We start from the raw sequence: 20,837 nt of genomic DNA, 5'->3' as shown, positions 1-20,837 counted from the left end.
TGTAGCTGCGCGCCCTCGTCCAAAGACCCTCCCGTCTGCGCATGCGCAGAACAGCAGGCCCGCGCCTGCGCGATCAGTGCTCCGGAGCTGCACAGGCGCGGCCCTGCTGTTCTGCGCAGACGGCAGGGTCGTCGGACGAGGGCGCGCAGCTACCAGGAGTTGCGGGCCGAAGATTGTGGGTAGGAAGAGTAAAGAGGCTACTGGGGCGCATAACTTTTATTAGCTTTATTTCAAAAAGTGCGGGGATGTGAGGATTAGCCCTTAAAAGTGCTATCCTCGCGTCTTATTGATCCACCTACCACCCGATCTACCTTTTATAGGTAGATTTGTGGTGGTATGTTCCCTTTAAAGGAAATCTACCATGAAAATCCATCATGCTAAACCAGGGACCCATAGATCCAGGCACTGCGACTATGGTAATCTTCCTATATTTGTTATCCATCTTCTTCAACTTTTAAAATTTGGCTATGGGGTTGTTACCAGGGTTTGCAGCAGGAACTACAGGGGGAGGAAAGACTTGCTCTGCTCATTGTAACAGTTTGTGAAGCTAAAGCATGGAGGTGCTCTGGAAACACCCACCAGAGCCTTTCAGGCGCATTGGCATAATTCTAAAAGTTGATTTTAGAAGGAAGGAAGCCACGGATTACACATATGAGAAGATTACCACAGTTTTTTGCATCTATGAGTAAGTGTCCCTGGTTTTATCGTGCTTGATTTTGATGGTAGATTTCCTTTAAGGATGGGCACTATAATAATAAAATGTAATATTTAAAGAGAACCTGTCATGTAAATTAACCCACCCAAAAAATGCTTCATTAAAACTATGGTTAAAAAGAATTGATCTTATCCCTAAACGGTTCCTTTCCATGGCTGTAATGTTAAAAAAATTATTTTGTAAATTTATATGCAACTCGCCTGACGTGAGTCCAATGTTATGAGAGTCCAGTGAAGCCCTGCTTATTTATGAATTCCTCGCATTGCCCTGCCTCATAGTTCCTGATTGACAGGTCTCTGCTACAGAACTGCAGCCTTGTGGAATATTTGGGGAGAGCTCTATTACATCATCGGCCACTTCATGTCATGTGGGCGGGGTGACTTGATCTAAGGTCCTGTCACATTTGTACAGCCTACCCTATGTATGCAGCTGATCACATGAAATAACAGAAACCTCCATGGAGGATGGGGAGGAGTAGAAGTCCATGGAGGCTGCTGTTATCAAGCTGTGATACTGCCATGTGATCAGATGCATACATGGGGTAGACGTTGAGTAAAGGACCATAGATGACATTCACGCTGGTCACCTAACCTGCTGACAAAAAGCATGGCACATGTGGAGGAGTAGATGAGAGGGGCCGGCCAAGCAGGACATGCCAAATCTGATAGCAGGTAATATAAGATCAAGTTGATTTAAGGGGATGTAAGGGGGAAAAATAGCTAAAAGAAGGGTGTCAGTTATTAGGGCTTTATGGGAACTTGTCACTAGCAGTATTTCTGAAAATGTGGTGACAGGTTCCCTTTAATCACCCACGTGCTATAATTAAATTTTACCTAAACCCCCATGTAAAGAATTAAATACATATATAAAGTGTGTTTCATGAAAAGCAGGGGGGGGGAGCTTTCTTCAGACAGAAAACAAAATCTATTTACCCAGTTCCATTTTCCAGCTCTATATAAAATCAGGGGTCCTGCTCCACAACAATGTTGTGTTTGTCTCCCCCTTTTTTTTTTTTTTTAGCTTTTTTTTTTTTTTTTTTTTTTTTTCTACTGTATACTAGTACTAAATTGCTGTTATTGCAAGTTATTTTATGGTTCAATCAAGAGATGCAAGTATTTAGACACTTCACTGTATTTCTGGCTGGACTTTCATCACTTAGGTCGAAGGAAATCCAGCACCTTGCAAGTGTTGAAAATGTGATGGAAACAGAGAGTACTTGGCATCCTACTGTAAGAGAGCAGCTGATAAAACGAGTTATCTACACTTCAGGAAGATGCAGCTATTACTAGTTTATCTCCATTCTGTTCTACGCTGCTTTTATTTTTATATTCTTTTTTTTTTTTTTTTTTTTTCTTCGATGGCAGAAAATGAAGCTGTCACGTTTTTGTCATTTTACAATATAAGGCTACATTCACACAACCGCCATGGAGACATATATACGACCGCGAGCTGGCGGCTGCATATACGTCCCCATAGATGGCAATAGGATCCCCATGGCGGTGTGGCAGCAGACCCACTGACACGTCAGCATACCCACTGACCTGTTCTATTTTTCCCTGTGTGCACGGCCATGTTCCAATGGAGAGGAGAAGGGTCCGGGCGGGCATGTGTTCGTTTGCGTGTATACCAACATACCGTACATCATTATTTTAATGTAGATTCAGTTAAGCCACTGGACCATTGGGCTCTGCTTTATGCTTAATCTAGTCAGTGGTCCAGGTCAGGTATTTAGAAGCTTATCATAAAAAATATAAAAATTTTATATTAAAGGGGTGTTCCCGTTTTCAGCAAATAAATGTTACTGTTTGTATACTGAAAAATGCAATTTTCCAATGTACTTTCTGTATCAATTCCTAATTGTTTTAAAAAATCCTCTGCCTGCTGTTTAATTCCAGTGGACAGAAATCTGACCATGGTCACACAGCAGTTGTTGGGTCTTCCAGTTGCAGACATACTCGCAGTTTCCATTTTTTACTCCCCACCTTCAATAATTTATTTAATATTATTCCATACCTTGTACTGGGAAGCAGAAAAAAGTTTTGAATGCACATAATTTTATGTTGCTGGGGGTTTTAAAAAAAAAAAAAAAAAAAAAAGTTAATTTATACCTCCAAAACAGTGTCTACATAACATCTCAACCAGCTCTATTCATGGAAAAATAGAGAGATCATACATTTTTCTTTAAAAAAAATAAAATAAAATTCAGAAAAATGTGTTACCTCATTTATTGTACAAAAATAGTAAAACATACAGTTTTAAGTTGTTCTCTATGTAATCATAGCGACCATCACCAAAACCTTAATCATTTATAATACATTATGTAAAAAAAATCCCTGGAAAGCCGGGCCAGATACGTTGAGACTTTCCTGCTGGGGAGTCTTTTTTCTGCTGTGATGCAGCGTTCATTCTTTCTTCCATCTCTTTTAGTATGTGATTTGTCTTGCAGTATGTATAGAGAACACCATAACAAACAATGGGGCTCTACATGTATAACCAGTGAGTTCATCTATTAGTGACTGAGTCCGGTTGCCAAAACATTGAGAATATTTAAAGCGATAATTAATTTTCGTTATAACGCTGCTTATGTGAGTGAAAGATTGATGTTGGAAAGTGGAGCCAGACATAGTTCAGGGAGTCACTAGGCTGGATCCCATAACACAGCAAATGCAAACTATCACAGCACCCCTGCTACTTTCCATAATGTCTTCAATGTTAATGCCTCACTTATGACTTGTAGCCGGGGTATTTGAGAACTGGCTGGTTTGTGGAATTTGACTGTATACTGTAAATTATACATTCCCTAAATACCCATTATCTGTGTACCAATTTGTCCCAGTGTAGGCTGCTTACATACGGATACTCCTAAAGCATGAAATATAATGTGGGTTTAATACAGGGTTAATGACATTTTTACTTTTAGGCTAAAGCGATGTCCACTTCTCTGACAAATCCTAGCTCCCATTTTACATTGGCAGGTATTATGCTTATTGCTACTTTATGGATGGGCGGCACAGATCAACATTTTGTTTCTAGTATAAAAAGTCTCTAAACTGTTAAACAATTATCAGATCAAATAAATAAAGGAATTAAAGTATAAGTAAGAAACCTGCTATATAGATACGGATCCTCGTTTGTTATATATTCTTAGCTCCTGTTCACACTATTATCAAACATTCCCCATAGCAGTCTAATGCGATGGAAATAATAGTGCTTCTCTCTAAATCTGGCCTATCCCATTATAAGGCAATGGAATAAGATTAGTCTTGTGTTACAATGTCTTCTCTAGCATAAACAGAAGACACAAGACTTTTACATGGCCTCACTATATACCATGTGTAGCTATAATTGGATATGTAGAGTGATGTGTCTTGTCTGTAAGATTTGTTTTCATGTTAAACAACTAACTATCTTAGGCTCGGTAACATACATTGCAGATCATGGCAAAGATCACATACAGTTCTGCAGCATTTCAGCACAAAATAGAAGAATAAAACCGAAACTTTACAGACCCCATCATAGGGAATTTGTAGCATTGTAGTCCATCACGTGATTGATGAGACACAGAATTCTTTGTACCTTTCCTGTTTTATTCATCGTTCTTTATCTTTATGTCCAGAATAAGTAGAGACAGAATCTTTCTACAAGGAGAACGTAACGTCCAGTTGGTCATCATTTTATCAGGAAATTGTGACGGCCTCAAGAGATCTGGGAAGCTCAAGCAATGTGTTTCTTCACTATTAAGTGTCGATTGCCACTGCCTCTGATGTCATCAGGGTGCGGCGATTGGTTGCCGTGCCATAAGAAAAAAAGTAAAATTTCAAATCGCCCCCCTTTCCCTAGAACTGTCAAAATACAAAAATCATTATTCCCGGCGATGAACCACATAACAGAAAATAGCACCCAAACGTCAAAAAACGCCAATTTTACACCATGTTACATCACATTTAAAATTTTTATACAAAGTGATCAAAAGGTCACACAGGCCACCAAAATGGTGGCAATGAAAACATAGTCTCATCTCACAAAAAATGACACCTTCACAGCTCCTTACACCGTAGTAAGTTTTTTTTTTTAGTAGTATTTTAATTAAAACTTTTACACAGTTCTCTGTACAGTATAATAAACATGAATACATTATTATATACTCCCCCTAACATTAGTGTTCATGAGGCCATTGCTGGTCAAAAAAGGTGTTTTGCTAGCTACCGTCTGTGCTCTGTTTTGAATATTTCCAGGTGCCTCGGTTCAGGAGATATGACTGTTTTAAAGTTTGACTCTGACTTGGCATGAGTGTGTGTATATATATATCTCTATCTATCCGCCATATGGTGGTCCTATAGGGCTTGAATACAATGATTGCTCAGTATGTTATGAAACCTTTTTAAAGTATTAATTCACAAAAAATTATTTTTGGAACAGCGTGAGCAAGAGAATGCAATGGCAAGGCTTAAAAAGCAACAAGAAGAACTTGAACAAATGAGACTGCGCTATCTGGCAGCAGAAGAGAAAGATATGGTAAAGAATGAACGTCTAGAGCTGGAGGAAATAAGGAATGAGCTAAACAGGTATTTGAGATTTACCCCAGAATTGTCACTCTGTTGCATTACATTATTTTTGCTTGTCTATTGCTACATAAAACATTCTTTGTGTTTTAAATATAACTTATCAAGTTTTTTTTTTTTAATCAAGATAGATCTACAATATATATATATATATATATATATATATATATATATATATATATATATATATATATATATATATATATATATATATATATATGTATATATATATATGTGTGTTTGTGACATCAACTGTGCATGCCGTTTTTGGAAGGACTATCTTACTGAGCTTGTGATGCAAGAAGAAAGTATTGGACATCCGCGTAGACTAATGTGCTTCTGCCACCCACACAGCTGGCTTTAAAGCAACCCAAAACAGACAACTTGCTATTTCAGTTGACTTGTTAAAATTTTGTGAATGTACTCCTTTACACAACTCATCCCAGTGCTCGTTGTGTTAACCCAAGTTTTAGTTTCAATGTTTTTTTTTTAAATTAAAATAAGTTTAAGAAGAGGCAAGTAGTCCCTATAAGCCAGAGGTCCCTTTGCAGAGGGGTTTGCATACAAGTAGGAAAAGCACAGAATATATGCATTATGTTATGCCAAGCAGACTGATATACAGGCGGTCCCCTACTTAAGGACACCCGACTTACAGACGACCCCTAGTTACAGACGGACCTCTCTGTGAACTGTGACCTCTGGTTAAGCTCTCTGAATGCTTTCCTATAGTCCCAGACTGCAATGGTCAGCTGTAAGGTGTCTGTAATGAAGCTTTATTGATAATTCTTGGTCCCATTACAGCATTAAATTTTAAAGTTCCCATTGTCACTGGGGAAAAAATTTTTTTGTCTGGAACTACAATTAGAAAATATACAGTTTCGACTTGCATACAAATTCAACTTAAGAACAAACCTATGGAACCTATCTTGTATCTACCGTATATACTCGTGTATAAGCCAAGTTTTTCAGCACAAAAAATGTGCTGAAAAACATCCCCTCGGCTTATACACGAGTCTATTACAAAAAAAAATAAACTTTAATACTCACCCTCCTACGTCAGCGCGGCTCCCCGATATCAGCGCTTCCTGTCTTCTTTCTTCTCCACGGCTCCTCTTCTCTCTTCTTCCTTCCGGCATGGACGCGGTCATGTTTTCTTCATGCTAGAAGAAAACATGGGCTCGTCCATGCCGGAAGAAAGAAGAGGAGCCACGGAGAAGGAAGAAGACGGGGCGCGCTGACATCGGAGGGTGAGTATTTAAGTTTATTATTTTAAGGAATGTGGGGGCTGCTGTATATACTACTAGGGGCTGCTGTATATACTACTAGGGGCTGCTGTATATACTACTAGGGGCTGCTGTATATACTACTAGGGGCTTGCTGTATACTACTAGGGGCTGCTGTATACTACATGGGGGCTGGCAGGCTATATTCTTCTGGGGGCTGGCAGGCTATATACTACTAGGGGCTGGCTGGCTATATACTACTAGGGGCTTGCTGCATACTACAGGGGGCTGGCAGGCTGCATACTACAGGGGGCTGGCAGGCTGCATACTACTGGGGGCTGGCAGGCTGCATACTACTGGGGGCTGGCAGGCTGCATACTACTGGGGGCTGGCAGGCTGCATACTACTGGGGGCGGGCAGGCTGCATACTACTGGGGGCGGGCAGGCTGCATACTACTGGGGGCGGGCAGGACCAATGCTTTTCCCACCCTCGGCTTATACTCGAGTCGGTAGTTTTTCCCAGTTTTGTTGGTAAAATTAGGGGTCTCGGCTTATACTCGAGTATATACGGTAACCTGGGGACTGTCTGTATTACGAAAGTCACAAAACCGGTCACAATCTCACTCCAGTTGTGTGGAACAACACTGAGGATTTTGATCAAAATGTGACTTCCTCTAGAATCAGAATCTGCAAACTGTGGATTACAAATTATGTGATTTCCAAGCAACCCATGCATTACATATGAAAACTGGCACCCACTGCTGATTTTATAATATACAGTATGTCGATACTCCCACAAATTTGTAGTGGATTTCTCTACTCTCTGTGGGAGAGGAAATAAAACTTGAGAATCTACTGCTAAACCTTTCCCAAAATCTACAATGGATTACTGTTGGTTTTGAGATGTGCAGATAATCTGTGTGTGTGGGGTGGGGGATCTGACAATTCACTAACATATTAACATTGACTGGCGTTTTACAAGATTAGGCCTAGACTGACCGTGTGTGTATCAAGTAAGCTGTGGACCCATTCACTCCGAACATAGTGTAAACCCTGAGACACAGTGGTGATTGTCATTTCTTTTCTCCTACCCGTGGAAAGGTCTTTTATTTTACTAAAACTGTAATATGTCACATTCCCTTCAGGCTCCGTGTTCAAGAAGACCGAAAACAGCCGGACCCTTCTAAAAGCCAAGAAAGAAGAATGACGACATCGGGGTCCAGGCCACAAGATGAAGGTCTAGATGACTTTCTTTCTCGTCTTATTGAAGAGAGGGACACTTTGTTAAGAACAGGCGTCTATACTCACGAGGATCGGATCATTAGTGAATTAGACCGTCAAATTAGAGAGGCGATGGCCAAAAGGAGCATGAGATGACATGTTTACAGCACATGACCAGCATCTGTGACTATTACCAGCAGTGGGTCAGTATCACCTGAACATTGTGAGGATGGTAATTGCTGGATTATGTTTGTATGCACAATGGGTTTTTTCTTTCAAGGACAAATCAATTAATAAGTTCTAATAATTAAAGAGTGGACTTGAAAGTCTGTTCATTTCTATTTATAGCATTAAATGTGCGTTGCTGTTTTTGGAATTGCAATGAATAAAGTATGTAAAGTGTAGCAAATATTGCAAATTGTAAAATTCTGACTAGTTGAGATGCATTGTAAAAGATTTTTTACCTGTATTCAATAAATTTTATTGTACTTTTACACAGTAGAACTGCTGTTATGTCATATAGGTTTCCAGCCATTTCTTTCTAAATATGTCAGAACAATGAAGGATCTCTGGGGGGGGGGATGATTTGTGCTTTTTATTTATTTTATTTTTATTTTTTTAATGGTATTTTGTGCTTAACTACAGCTTCTTAGATGCACGTTTCCTCATGGAAAACATTCTTTTTGTTATAAATATGGAAGTACTTGAAGTTGTTGGGTGCAGTGGTCATGTAACAACCAGACAGACCATCAATAGAGAAAATCATTTGATTCCTCAGCAAGCATGAGCAGTGCTCAGTTTTGTTGTCCACCATCCACTTGCATTACACAACCCTGTCTCTGCCCTCACTGTTAAAGATGACCGTAAGGGTCTTTGGATACACAAGGCTTTAACAGTCCCCGTCACCATTGTAAGGTGATTTCCAAATTCCAAGTCTTTGTTTCCGTTGCTGGAATGCAGTGAGTAACTCAGGAAAGACGCACTGTCCTTACTGAAGATTAACTTTTTTGGCACTAAGAACCTCATTTAGAAAATCATAAGTACAAAAGCAGCCACTACTTTGGGGTGTCTTGACCCAGGAAATCTAATACGATTTGGCATCTTCACACAAAGGAGTAAAATACTATTGATTGTCTTCACACAAGTAAAACCGCCAGCGAGCTCTAAGTCTTTTTGTTTTCTACTTGTTTGAATAGAAACTCCATTCAAACCTTTAAGCACTAATGAAACTAAGAAAATAATCGCTAGGCAGATTATGTGAAATGTATGCGGAGTCTGAAAATGGCGCTCATTGTGCAACATGGTGTCCGAGACCAATGCAATCTCCTTCACACTGGCGATTTCCAGGTGCCCGTTATGTGTCCTGCCATTGCCAGCTGGCAACCATCTCATATGTTTGCAGTGGTGTCTGCGGGACCGCAACAGACTGAAAACCTAGATTTCATGTGGTAAACCAACCCTTTCAGTGTTCTCATCCTTTTTGGCTGTTTTGGTTTCTCTTGTATTTTGTCATTGCTCTCGCCCCTAGAGGGTAGCATTAGGCAAAGTCTACAACCCATACACGTTGTTCAGGTGTTGTAGCTTATTTAGGATGTCAGATCAATGAGAGCTGTGGCAAGAACGTTAGCGTTCTACACGTTGTCCTCCACATGGAGCAGATACCAGAAGATAGACCAGTACACCAGAGAAATGGAAGGGGCTGTAGGAGGGCAACAACCCCTGTGCCAGACCTCCAGAAGGCCACTAATATCCATGTGTCTTCTCAAACTTTTAGAAACGGGCCCTCCTACCACACACATGGTGTCCAATACTACAGGCTGAGAGGAGGTCTTGTATTCATACACTGTCCACCAGCCCTTTAACTGCTGAAGATGACCAGTTTGGTCATCTTTTGCCATTTCCGCTATCTCAATGCAAACCAGAGCATGGTCCAAGATGACCAATGGTTCAATACCTGTTGTGAGAATTCTATGCGCTATTGTAGAAGTAACTAGTACGTAGTCTAACTGTGACCATAACTAGTGTTCTTCAGAATGAAATATGAATTAACTAATATTCTGGGATTGATAGCTTGTAAAAGAGGGATTTGACTAGCTCACTGACAGTGCTCACATTTTCATTACAATGTGCAAGCAAGTCGCCTCATCTCCTCTCGGAGCATTCAAGTCGTTTCCGGTAATTGTGCCACATTGCTCCATTTATTTGGACAGATCTGGTGGCTCAACAAGCTTCCCGCGGTCGTCACGGGAATGTGGAGAGGAAGATGCACTGGCTGATTCCAATTTGGTATTGTGCAGCCCTCTCACATTGCAGTGATTATTCTTTCCACATCCTGTGGACTGTGGATTGATTTGAGCTTCCTATGGATCGATAAAGGTGGCTACTGAGCCATCTGGGTGGCTCAGTAGATGGCTCAGCGTTGCGCCAGGCTTGCTAACCTGCCCGCAAACCAGCGCGGTCTCCTGCAATCTGGTATGAGCACCCCGTCCTCCTAGGGCACGCATGTCGGGTTCTTGAGATTTGAAGGGCCAGCACGCCAGCCTCTTCCCTCATGCCCTACCGGCTCTTTGTGCTTCCAAACCATTGAGAAAGCTGTGTTCCTTGCCCTGTGCGTTTAGACTGATTTCCCGTTGTGACCACGATTCTGCACCTCACCTTGGCCACCACCGCAGACAAAGTTGCGCCTGTGGAATGACCTGGTGGTACCACGCCGCAGCAAGTACAACCGGCTTTGCGGCAGGCTCTGGTGAAAACCGGGTACAACTTAGACTCCCAGGTTCCCAGGTGTCGGCTTACGTCATCATCCGTGGTGGTTGAGTGGATCCACTACCCCGGAATCCTGACAGTAATTAATATCAATCACTGATTCACATGTGATAGGACTGACCTCTAACATCTGTAATTTACTGCACAAAGGGCAAAATGTCTTATCTGCTTTTAAGTTGGCTTATTAATTAATACTTTTTTTTAGCTGGGGGAGAGGGTTTCTTGTCCTCCCATTGAAGCTATGTACTGTAGGTTACCTCACACGATTTATTAACTCAGGTTATTGTATTTCATTTTCCCGTCAATTTACTAATGACATAAGATATACACAAAGTAACATTAAAATCATGTGGTTGGCATTGTCTGTGTTAATGCTTTGCTTATCTCTTAAGTTCCTTCAAGCGATGAAACGTCATGCAAGAAAGGGAGATTATTACTATCAGATGAACCCTCCCAAACATGTTCTATCTCTACACCATTTGTCTCAGACGTAGATCCAGTAGTCTGGCTGATGGGAATGGATTGGGAAAGTCTGTAGCCTGTTTTTTGCTGAGATAATAAACATTCCATTGTTATGGGGTTTTGGCCTTTAGCACAGTGAGATCTTTATATTTTTCTCTACATTAGTCCCATGTGCAAGATCAAAATATACAAATATGTGAATTGTTATATATTACTGGAGAAAAGGTCATGTTCATACAGTGTTACCTTTACACGTTCACACAATTCTTTAAGAGCTGATTAAACTTATATTTTTGTTCTTGCTCATTTCACATGGTATCCAGATTGCTTATTATTTTACTCTACTTTTATATCGAACATATTTTATTTAAATAAAATGTAATCTATATAAGAAAAATAATCTTGAAATATTGTATCTTTCTCACTAAGCCTCCTGTTCTGTTCTTTTATTTACTCTCCTCTCCTTTATGGCTACAAGAGACAACCTTCGCTGTATATCATGGACTGGCCTATAGTGCTAGGGATGAGGCTGAGAGTATCATAGTGATATATGATGCAAGGAGTCCCTTCTGCCCAGCTAAGCAACAGCGAGTTATAGTATGGCACTGTTGTTCCATGGGGAAGAACAGGGACTCTTTGCGCTCCTTTGGGTTGGATTGTGTTTGTCTATAATTTTACCTGTAATGCAGAAATCCAGGCTGCACTTTCTTGTATAACAGTGACTACACATGAGCAGCGGCTATAGGAATCGGAAATCCATCACAAAAAAGCCTATACAGGGACAACAGAAAATCTAAATTTGCCTTTGCAGATTACTATGAAACATATGTAGTATATACTAGGAGTGTAACTACCAGGTTAGCAGACTTATTTATTTATTTTTATCGATTCCTAAATCATAATATCATTATTCCTGCGATTGGTACTGTAACATTACTAAATAGGTTATCATTGTATTATTATGTTTTGTGTTTTATATCATTGTGCTTTATAATCACTGTGTGTATTCTCTCTGTACTGTGACATCTATGTGTATATTAACCCTGTAATGTGACATCACTGTTTCATCTCTATGTGCAGTAACCCTGTACTTTGACATCACTGTGTATATTAACTCTGTCCTGTGACATCACTGCCTGTATTATCTTTGTACTGTGACATCATTGTTGGCATTATCCATGTACTGTGTTCAATATACCTGCACTGTGTCATCTCTATGTGCATTATCCCTGTACTGTGACATCACTGTGTGTATTATCTTTGTACTGTGACATCACTGTGTGTATTATCTTTGTACTGTGACCTCACTGTGTGCATTATCCCTGTACTGTGACCTCACTGTGTGTATTATCCCTGTACTGTGACATCACTGTGTGTATTATCCCTGTACTGTGACATCACTGTGTGTATTATCCCTGTACTGTGACCTCACTGTGTGTATTATCCCTGTACTGTGACCTCACTGTGTGTATTATCCCTGTACTGTGACCTCACTGTGTGTATTATCCCTGTACTGTGACATCACTGTGTGTATTATCTTTGTACTGTGACATCACTGTGTGTATTATCTTTGTACTGTGACATCACTGTTAGCATTATCCATGTACTGTGCCATCACTGTGTTCAATATACCTGCACTGTGTCATCTCTATTTGCATTATCCCTGTACTGTGACATCACTGTGTGTATTATCTTTGTACTGTGACATCACTGTGTGTATTATCTTTGTACTGTGACCTCACTGTGTGCATTATCCCTGTACTGTGACCTCACTGTGTGTATTATCCCTGTACTGTGACCTCACTGTGTGTATTATCCCTGTACTGTGACCTCACTGTGTGTATTATCCCTGTACTGTGACCTCACTGTGTGTATTATCCCTGTACTGTGACCTCACTGTGTGTATTATCCCTGTACTGTGACCTCACTGTGTGTATTATCTTTGTACTGTGACATCACTGTGTGTATTATCTTTGTACTGTGACATCACTGTTAGCATTATCCATGTACTGTGACATCACTGTTAGCATTATCCATGTACTGTGTCATCTCTATTTGCATTATCCCTGTACTGTGACATCATTATTTTATTGACTCAATATTGTGACATTACTGTATGTAGTGTCTCTTTGCTGTAACAACACTCTGTGTATTTCTCTGTACTGTGATATTAGTTTCTTTATTATCCCTCTACAGGCGGTCCCCTACTTAAGAACACCCAACTTACAGACGACCCCTAGTTACAAATGGATCAGCTATAGGAGTTATAAACGGTGTCTGCGTATAAGCTTTATTGTTAATTCTGGTTGCAAAAATCCAATTGTCACAGAAACCAAAAAAAATTTGGCTGGGGTTCCAATTATAAAATATACAGTTCCGAAATACATACAAATTCAACTTAAGAACAAACCTACAGAACTATCCTGTACATAACCCGGAGACTGCCTGTAATTAAATAAGTGAGTCCTTGACAAAGGGGAAAAAAGAACACAGAGAGATGGCGCTGCCTAGCACAAGGTTACCCTTGATGATGCGAGAGTAATTAAAAAATGGAAGTGATGCTAACCTTTTTTTTTTAGTTGTGCTGCTCATCAGGCACAACTCTGATGCACATGTGAAAGCCATTGGTTCCGTCTTAGCGATGCTGCCTCATCTTATCCCTGGGGTGTTTAGGTTGCACACTCGGTAGTATCAAATTAAAGGTAAAGGGGGTATCGTGTGTGACTAATGGTAGTCAGACAAACCTTCAGTAAAAGATAGATGTTCCAACGGCTGAAGGCTAATCGTATATTTCGGTTAAAGTGCGTTTATTCAGAAGTTACTTACTGTGTCATCACCGTGTGCATTATCCATGTGCTAGGTCATCACTGTGTGCATTATCCATGTGGTCATCACTGTGTGCATTATCCATGTGGTCATCACTGTGTGCATTATCCATGTGGTCATCACTGTGTGCATTATCCCTGTACTGTGACATTACTGTGTGCATTGTCCATGTGCTGTGACATCACTGTGTGCATTATCCATGTGGTCATCACTGTGTGCATTATCCATGTGGTCATCACTGTGTGCATTATCCATGTGGTCATCACTGTGTGCATTATGCATGTGCTAGGTCATCACCGTGTGCATTATCCATGTGCTAGGTCATCACTGTGTGCATTATCCCTGTACTGTGACATTACTGTGTGCATTGTCCATGTGCTGTGACATCACTGTGTGCATTATCCATGTGCTGTGTCATCACTGTGTGCATTATCCCTGTACTGTGATGACTCTCATTAGCGAAGCCTTTTTAAATATTATGCTGAAAGTGTTGTAGATTCGCTATGGAGCTCATTGTTACTAGTTATGACTCTATTGTTTAGAGCTTTGTCTCTACCTCTTGCTAAAGGGGTAAGATGTGTCCTAACGCATTATTATTTTACAAACCATAATCTTTTGGACAGTAAGCAGGACGGTGTGCACCTTACATTCTTATGTCCCTGTTCCCAATCCACTAAATCTTGCCATCTTAGTTTAGCAGGTGGCCTCCAGTCTCCAGATAACAAACTGATTATATTAGATGAGAACTGGTGTCAACATCAGCAATGTCAAATAACATGGTTTACACTTATACTGGGAAACACACTTGAATTTTGGATATAGCCAGAAAAATAAAAAAAAATCTTGGCTTATCTTGGACTATCTTGGACTACATAATAATTCTTGTCCCGACATCTGGGGTCATTTCCCACAGACATTATAATATGGCTACTACAGAAAGAAATATGTTATTGAGATGGTTAGAGAACTTGTTTGTCATGCATTTGGGTGGTAGAAAAACGTGTAGCAGTCAACGCGGAGTTGTAGACATTAATTCATATGTGAGTGTCTAGAGACGGTCTCAACTTTCAACTGCGCTGTCTGGGAAAAAAACTGTTTGTTGTCCCAAATGTCTGTAACCATTCAAAAGCTGGGAACTGTCCAGTGGTTGGAAAATTCTGTCCATCGAGAGGCTCATTTACTGTGTCCCAGAGAACCTTTACAGAAATTGGAAGCCAAATTGAATCTGGACGCTGGAAACTCCATCCGAATTGTGTCCACTTTATTGCTTTGTAACCCCCTCGTATCTGTCTGAGTGCAGAGCCTGAAAAGCAGGAGGGTTATGAGGTGACTGCTGTCTCTTCAAACTTGTTTTGGAGCCAAAATTAGCTTAAGTGAGCTTTTTGGTTAAAATAAAAAGTACATTTTTTATTGGCGCAGTTCAGTAAAGAATGTTGAAGGTTTAAAAAAAAAAAAAAAAAAAAGATTAATAGGATTGAGACCTGCTTTAGTACGCTCACAATTAGCTTTCGTATCGCCCTGTAATTTCAGCTTAAAGAAGAAGAGAAAATGTTGAATTTATCTTTTTCTACTGCAAATCATTAAAAAAGGGTTTGTGCAGTTATATGTCTTGTTGTTTATTGTATATAATTGATTAAATTGAGTTGAAGTTACAGATCTGTAGAAGTTGCTCACCTGATTGCATAGATATATTGATTTGTAAAGCGCTACGGAATTTGTTGGCGCTATATATAAATAAAGATTATTATATATTCATGTCTAGTTATAGTAATATTAAACGAGTATTCACATCCATAGATGTCTCATCACTGGGGGCTCTACTGCTGGGGTTTCCGCAGGGCTCTCGTTCCTAATATTTCATATGACATATGTCCTATTATAATTTCTTTAATGGGGGACACAAGTTCTCTTGTTCCTCCTCGACTACCACATAGGGTGATGGATCTTGTATGGAGTAGCAATTGAGCTTGCACCATAGAACTCTTAGTGATATAACAGGGGGCAAAATACAAGGGCACCATAATCTAGAAGTTGCACTCAGGGTCAGGGGTGGCTTATGTGGAAGGAGAAATGCATCCTCTTTACGAGCAGTTGCACAAAAACTGAATGTAAATTCATTTTTATTAATTCATTTATTTTTTTACTTGTCCCACAATAAGACCTGAACACGCAATCATTTGAATGGCTGTTCATAAAAAAAATCTGCAATACTGATGTGACAGGACCTTACAGGCTTTTACTATGGTCAGGCCTGGGGTGTTAGATAAGACCCCATGGTTGACATAGCAACGAGCAGCCCAAAAACGCTTTGCAGGGCACCAATGGAGCAGGGAATCTCCCTGTAGGCATTTAAATGCTGTGCTTGTGTTGACTGCTGCATTTAACGGGTTAACACCCAGCTGACACCCTGTGTTTTCCAATGTCTGGTCAGCCCCTTAAGGACGGAGGGTTTTCCGGCTCATTTCTCGCTCTCCAACTTCAAAAATCCATAACTTTTTCAGTTTTACGTGTACAGACCTGTGTGAGGGCTTATTTTGTGCGTAACAAATTTTACTTTCCCGTAATGTTATTTATTTTAACATGCCGTGTACTGCGAAGCTGAAAAAAAATTCCAAATGTGGAAAAATTGAAAAAAAACCACACGTGCGTCACGTTCTTGTGGGCTCAGTTTTTACGACTTTCACTCTTCGCTCCAAATAACACGCCTACTTTATTCTTTGGTTCGGTGCGATCGCGGTGATACCAAATTTATATAGGTTTTATTGTGTTTTAATACATTTTCAAAAATTAAACGAATGTGTACAAAAAAGAAAAAAAAATTTTTGCCATCTTCTGACGCTAATAACTTTTTCATACTTTGGCGCACGGAAATGTGTGAGGGGTCATTTTTTGCGAAATGAGGCGACGTTTTCATTGCTACCATTTTGAGGTCTGTGCGACATTTTGATCATTTTTTATTTCATTTTTTATGTTATGTAAAAAGGTGTAAAAGTCGCATTTCGGACATTTGGGCGCCATTTCCCGCCTCGGAGGTCACCGCCGGCCGTAACCGTTTTTATATTTTGATAGATCGGGCATTTTGGGACGCGGCGATACCTAATATGTCTGTGATTTTTACTGTTTGTTATGTTTTATATCCGTTCTAGGGAAAGGGGGGTGATTTGAACTTTTAATATTTTATTAATTTTTTTTATTTTTTAAACTTTTTTTTTTCTTTTTTTTTTCACTATTTTTTAGACCATCTAGGGTACAATAACCCTAGATGATCAGATCGCTCCTACCATATACTGCAATACTACAGTATTGCAATATATGGCGTTTTTGCAGGTCTTACATTACAATGAGCCACTGGCTCATTGTAACGAACCTGCATAAACCATGTAGCCTCGTGTCAAGAGAAGACCCGAGGCTACCATGGTAACCGATCGCCGCCCCCCGATGACGTTCGGGGGCGTGGCGATCGAAAAAAAGATGGCGGCGCCCGCGCGCCGCCGTCTTTTAAGCGCCGCCCGCGACTTTGCGGGCGGCGTTTAGAGGGTTAATAGCCGCGATCGGTGCAAGCACCGACCGCGGTTATTAGCGGTGGGGGTTTTGTGCAAAATGCAAAAACCCCCACCTCTGTATGAAGAGGACTCAGCCCGTGAGCCCTCTTCATACATCCCTTATACCTCTGCGCCGTAGAGCTACGGCGCAGAGCGTTAAGGGGTTAATGAGCAGAACTGGCATCAACTCCATGACGTAGTATTACTGCATGGAGCGCTAAGTTACACAGCTCCATAATGTAATAGTACGTCATGGAGCTCTAAGAGGTTAATATGACACAAAAGACTTGTTTCTAGGGTTTTTTTTAACCAAAAATACAGGCGTCTGAAGAGACACCACCCCTGCAACCACTAAACTTGACTCATTTCATGTGATATTATGTGAGAATTTGCCTGATTTTGGGAGAGATTTTTTATATGTAAACAGGTGAAAGTTAACAAAAAAGGGAATTCTAGGACATGTCCTTCCCTTCCTGAATGAAATAGTAGATAGTGGGGTAAAACCTGGTGAAAAGTTCCCTTAAAGGTTCTAATGCTGTTCACTGCAGCTATTATGTCAAGAGAAACTAAATTTAGCACAAATTTGGATTTCTGCACTCCTAAACAGAATCTTCAAAGGTTTCTGTGGGTGAGCTACACCCACATCACAGAAGAAAAGGCCGGTCTTCCTGCAATGGAGCTGACTGCCAGGGGGTGTAAGAGAGATATCCATGAAGGTGCTCTGCTTACTGTTGTTGGCATGTGGTCCTTCCTGCTAGCCTATCCTTTGAGGGTTATCTCTTCCACTTTGCATGCGTTTGGAGGTTGGGCTGTGATTGGCAGACGAGCCAACATGAAATCACAGAAAACTTTGTCTTGTTTGTGTCACATGACTGGCCACATACTGAGGAGAACCCCTTTACAAATAATTGTACATGTCATATATCTGTATTTCCACTCCTAACCTTGTTTTCTTGACAAAAAGCTCTACCAGGAGGTATACTATATAATGCTTAAATATGGAATAGTTAATAATACTAATTAAATCACCAAGTTAAAGGAGATCTGCCACCAGGATGAAGGATTGTAAACTAAGCACACTTGCATACTGGTGTGTGTCCCCTCTGGGAGGATTCACTGTTATTTAAGCTAACTTTGCCCTTGTTTATAAGAAAAAAAGGCTTTATATTATGCAAATGAGCCTGAGGAGCTCCAGTCTCCATTAACATGATGGATTCTGGAACCCCTCAGACTCATCTGCATAAACGTCCTTTTATTTTTAGTAACAAGGACATAGGAAGCTTAAAGCAGATTAGATCCTGCCAGAGGGAGCACACACCAGTATGTCAGCGTGCTTGGTTTACAATCCTTCATCCTGGTTGTAGATTTCCTTTAACGAATCCCCACATAAAACCTACATAGTGGTGTACTTTGTAGTAGTCTCCATCTAACTTTTCTGTACCACCCTGCCTATTTGGGCGTTCATCCAACTTTTCAATGTGTAGTCTCTGCGCTCTGTTTTCTTTGCTTACAAGCGCGCTGCCTTGAGCGATTTCAGTGCCAAATTTATCAGACAACGACTTGTGATCAAAAGAAATATTACTGCAACCAGTTTTATTAAAGCTGCTAAAATGTTGCTGTCAAACTCTGATGAAAACACATATTAACAATGTGTGTTTTCTTAAGCATTGTATTCTCTTTCTTTCTAGCAGTAGACACCTCATTATAATCTTCATTGTGAAATGTATAGTCTAGGCGCAAATAGAAATCTATGGCCATCTAGCAAATGACAAATTGTTTATTTCAAGTTTTTATGACAAATACCCTGAAATATTCAAGCTCACTGGGCCTCACAATTCCCTGTTCCATAGAGATCACTTTTCACATGCTTCTCATTATTATTCTTGGTGGAATAATGAACATGTATATTACAAAATTTCAAGGGAGATAAGATAGGAACCACAGTCTGTGATTGGCAATGCTCACCACTAGCCTTTATACATTGTGCCCACACAACATGCCTAGAACACTCTCCTATAGAAGTCAATTGTTGGTTCCTGCTTTAGCTTCTGGCCAAGTGCCTGCAAATCCTTAACAGCTCAATTAAGATAGAATATGGTGAACTAACTTTTCTTCCACCTGACATTGTTTTTTTTTTCTTTCTTTCTATAGTCTTTACCAAGTGGAGCAAAGTGTTGATTTTATAGTATGGATAATATGTAATATATACTAGAATTATCATTGCAGCTTCCCACCAGGCCCCCCTTGAACAAGAAGAATCATGGGGCAGGAGCTCCAATCATAATCCAGCCCTTTCCATTCCTCCTTATTCCTTGTGCAGTCCCAAGAAACCCAGGAAGTGTTGCTGTAAAGGGAACCTGTCAGCAGAAATTGACCTAATAAACCACTACCAGTATGTTGTCAAGCAGCTATACACTTTCAATATTATGTTTCTTTCATGACCTGATGTGGTGGCATCATCCAGAAAATCTACTTTGAAGTGAGATGTAAATTGGTTGTATAAAGTCAAGGAGGCTGAGATTTTAACACTGAAGTGAAGCTCTCTCTTCGTCAGAAAGGCCCCTTCTCTGTAATTGATGGTCCTGCATCCAGAGACATGCCTAACCAGATCTCCTGAAGTGCACTAAATAATTTCAACCACAGAGGAGGAGGCGTTCAGAGATCCCCACCTTGACTTCAATGTTAAACTCTCCTCCTCCTTGACTTTATACAACCAATTTACATCTCACTTCAAAGTTGATTTCCAGGATAATGTCACCACACTAGACCATGAAAGAAACAAACATTAGAAGGTGTTACACTTACTGAGAATATTCTGGAAGTGGTTTATTAAGCCAATTGCAGATGACAGGTTCCCTTTAAAATAAGACTGCAGGAGGATGCCTTAAGTCACTCAACCTGTCTGGCAAACTCTGTGCTGGGGTGATGGCCTAGTGGTTGCCCACAGAAGTGACTCTGAGTGCCACCTCTGGCACCCACACCATAGGAGATAAGTTGTCTCTCGAGGCGTCTGGCCATGGCTTATTCCCCTTTGCTCATTCTAACTCCGGTCATGAATGTGTTTGTGTGGTTTGTGTTCGGGCAGTTGGGAGAAATAGCCGTCAAAAGTCTAATGTAAGTGTAAGTGCACTTTAAGAAAAAGACTAAAGGATTACATATGCCTTCAGCAATATAATATAAAACATAATTAACACAAACTTATCATGCGGTTATATATTTCATCAAAAGAAAACACTAGACCATACATATGTTGAAAATGATATGTATGCCAGCACCTCAAACCTATTGCTGTATTGATTTCTACAGCCGAGATATATGACATTAGAAGACAGTAGTTTAATGAGATGTGGAATGAGAAAACCTGCTCTGAATCCCTCTATGAAAGACCTATCAAAAAATTGAGATTTTAAGTGTTGATATGAAGACCTGGGATTTCTTCCAGATTGCATGCCATGGCTTATAGTGAAGGCACAAGACTGCTTGCCAATGCTTCAAAGCGAGGAAATGTACATCTCGAAGA

At 40.3% G+C, this 20,837-nt stretch overlaps 1 protein-coding gene across 1 annotated transcript in view; it reads left to right on the top strand.

Annotated features, from left to right (window-relative positions):
- The window catches only part of CEP120 (centrosomal protein 120), a 55,394-nt gene extending 47,179 nt beyond the window's left edge, over positions 1-8,215 (top strand). The window contains exons 19-20 of the mRNA XM_072141331.1: positions 5,135-5,280; positions 7,646-8,215. Coding sequence (XP_071997432.1) covers positions 5,135-5,280; positions 7,646-7,877 — 378 coding nt within the window. The 3' untranslated portion in view covers positions 7,878-8,215. The remainder of the gene's footprint in view (positions 1-5,134; positions 5,281-7,645) is intronic.
- Positions 8,216-20,837: the final 12,622 nt, after the last annotated feature.

This window comes from Engystomops pustulosus, chromosome 1 (genome assembly GCF_040894005.1).
Source record: "Engystomops pustulosus chromosome 1, aEngPut4.maternal, whole genome shotgun sequence".
NCBI lineage: Eukaryota > Metazoa > Chordata > Amphibia > Anura > Leptodactylidae > Engystomops > Engystomops pustulosus.
The sequence above is the reverse complement of the archived record's forward strand: the minus strand, read 5'-3'. Positions and strand labels throughout refer to the sequence as shown.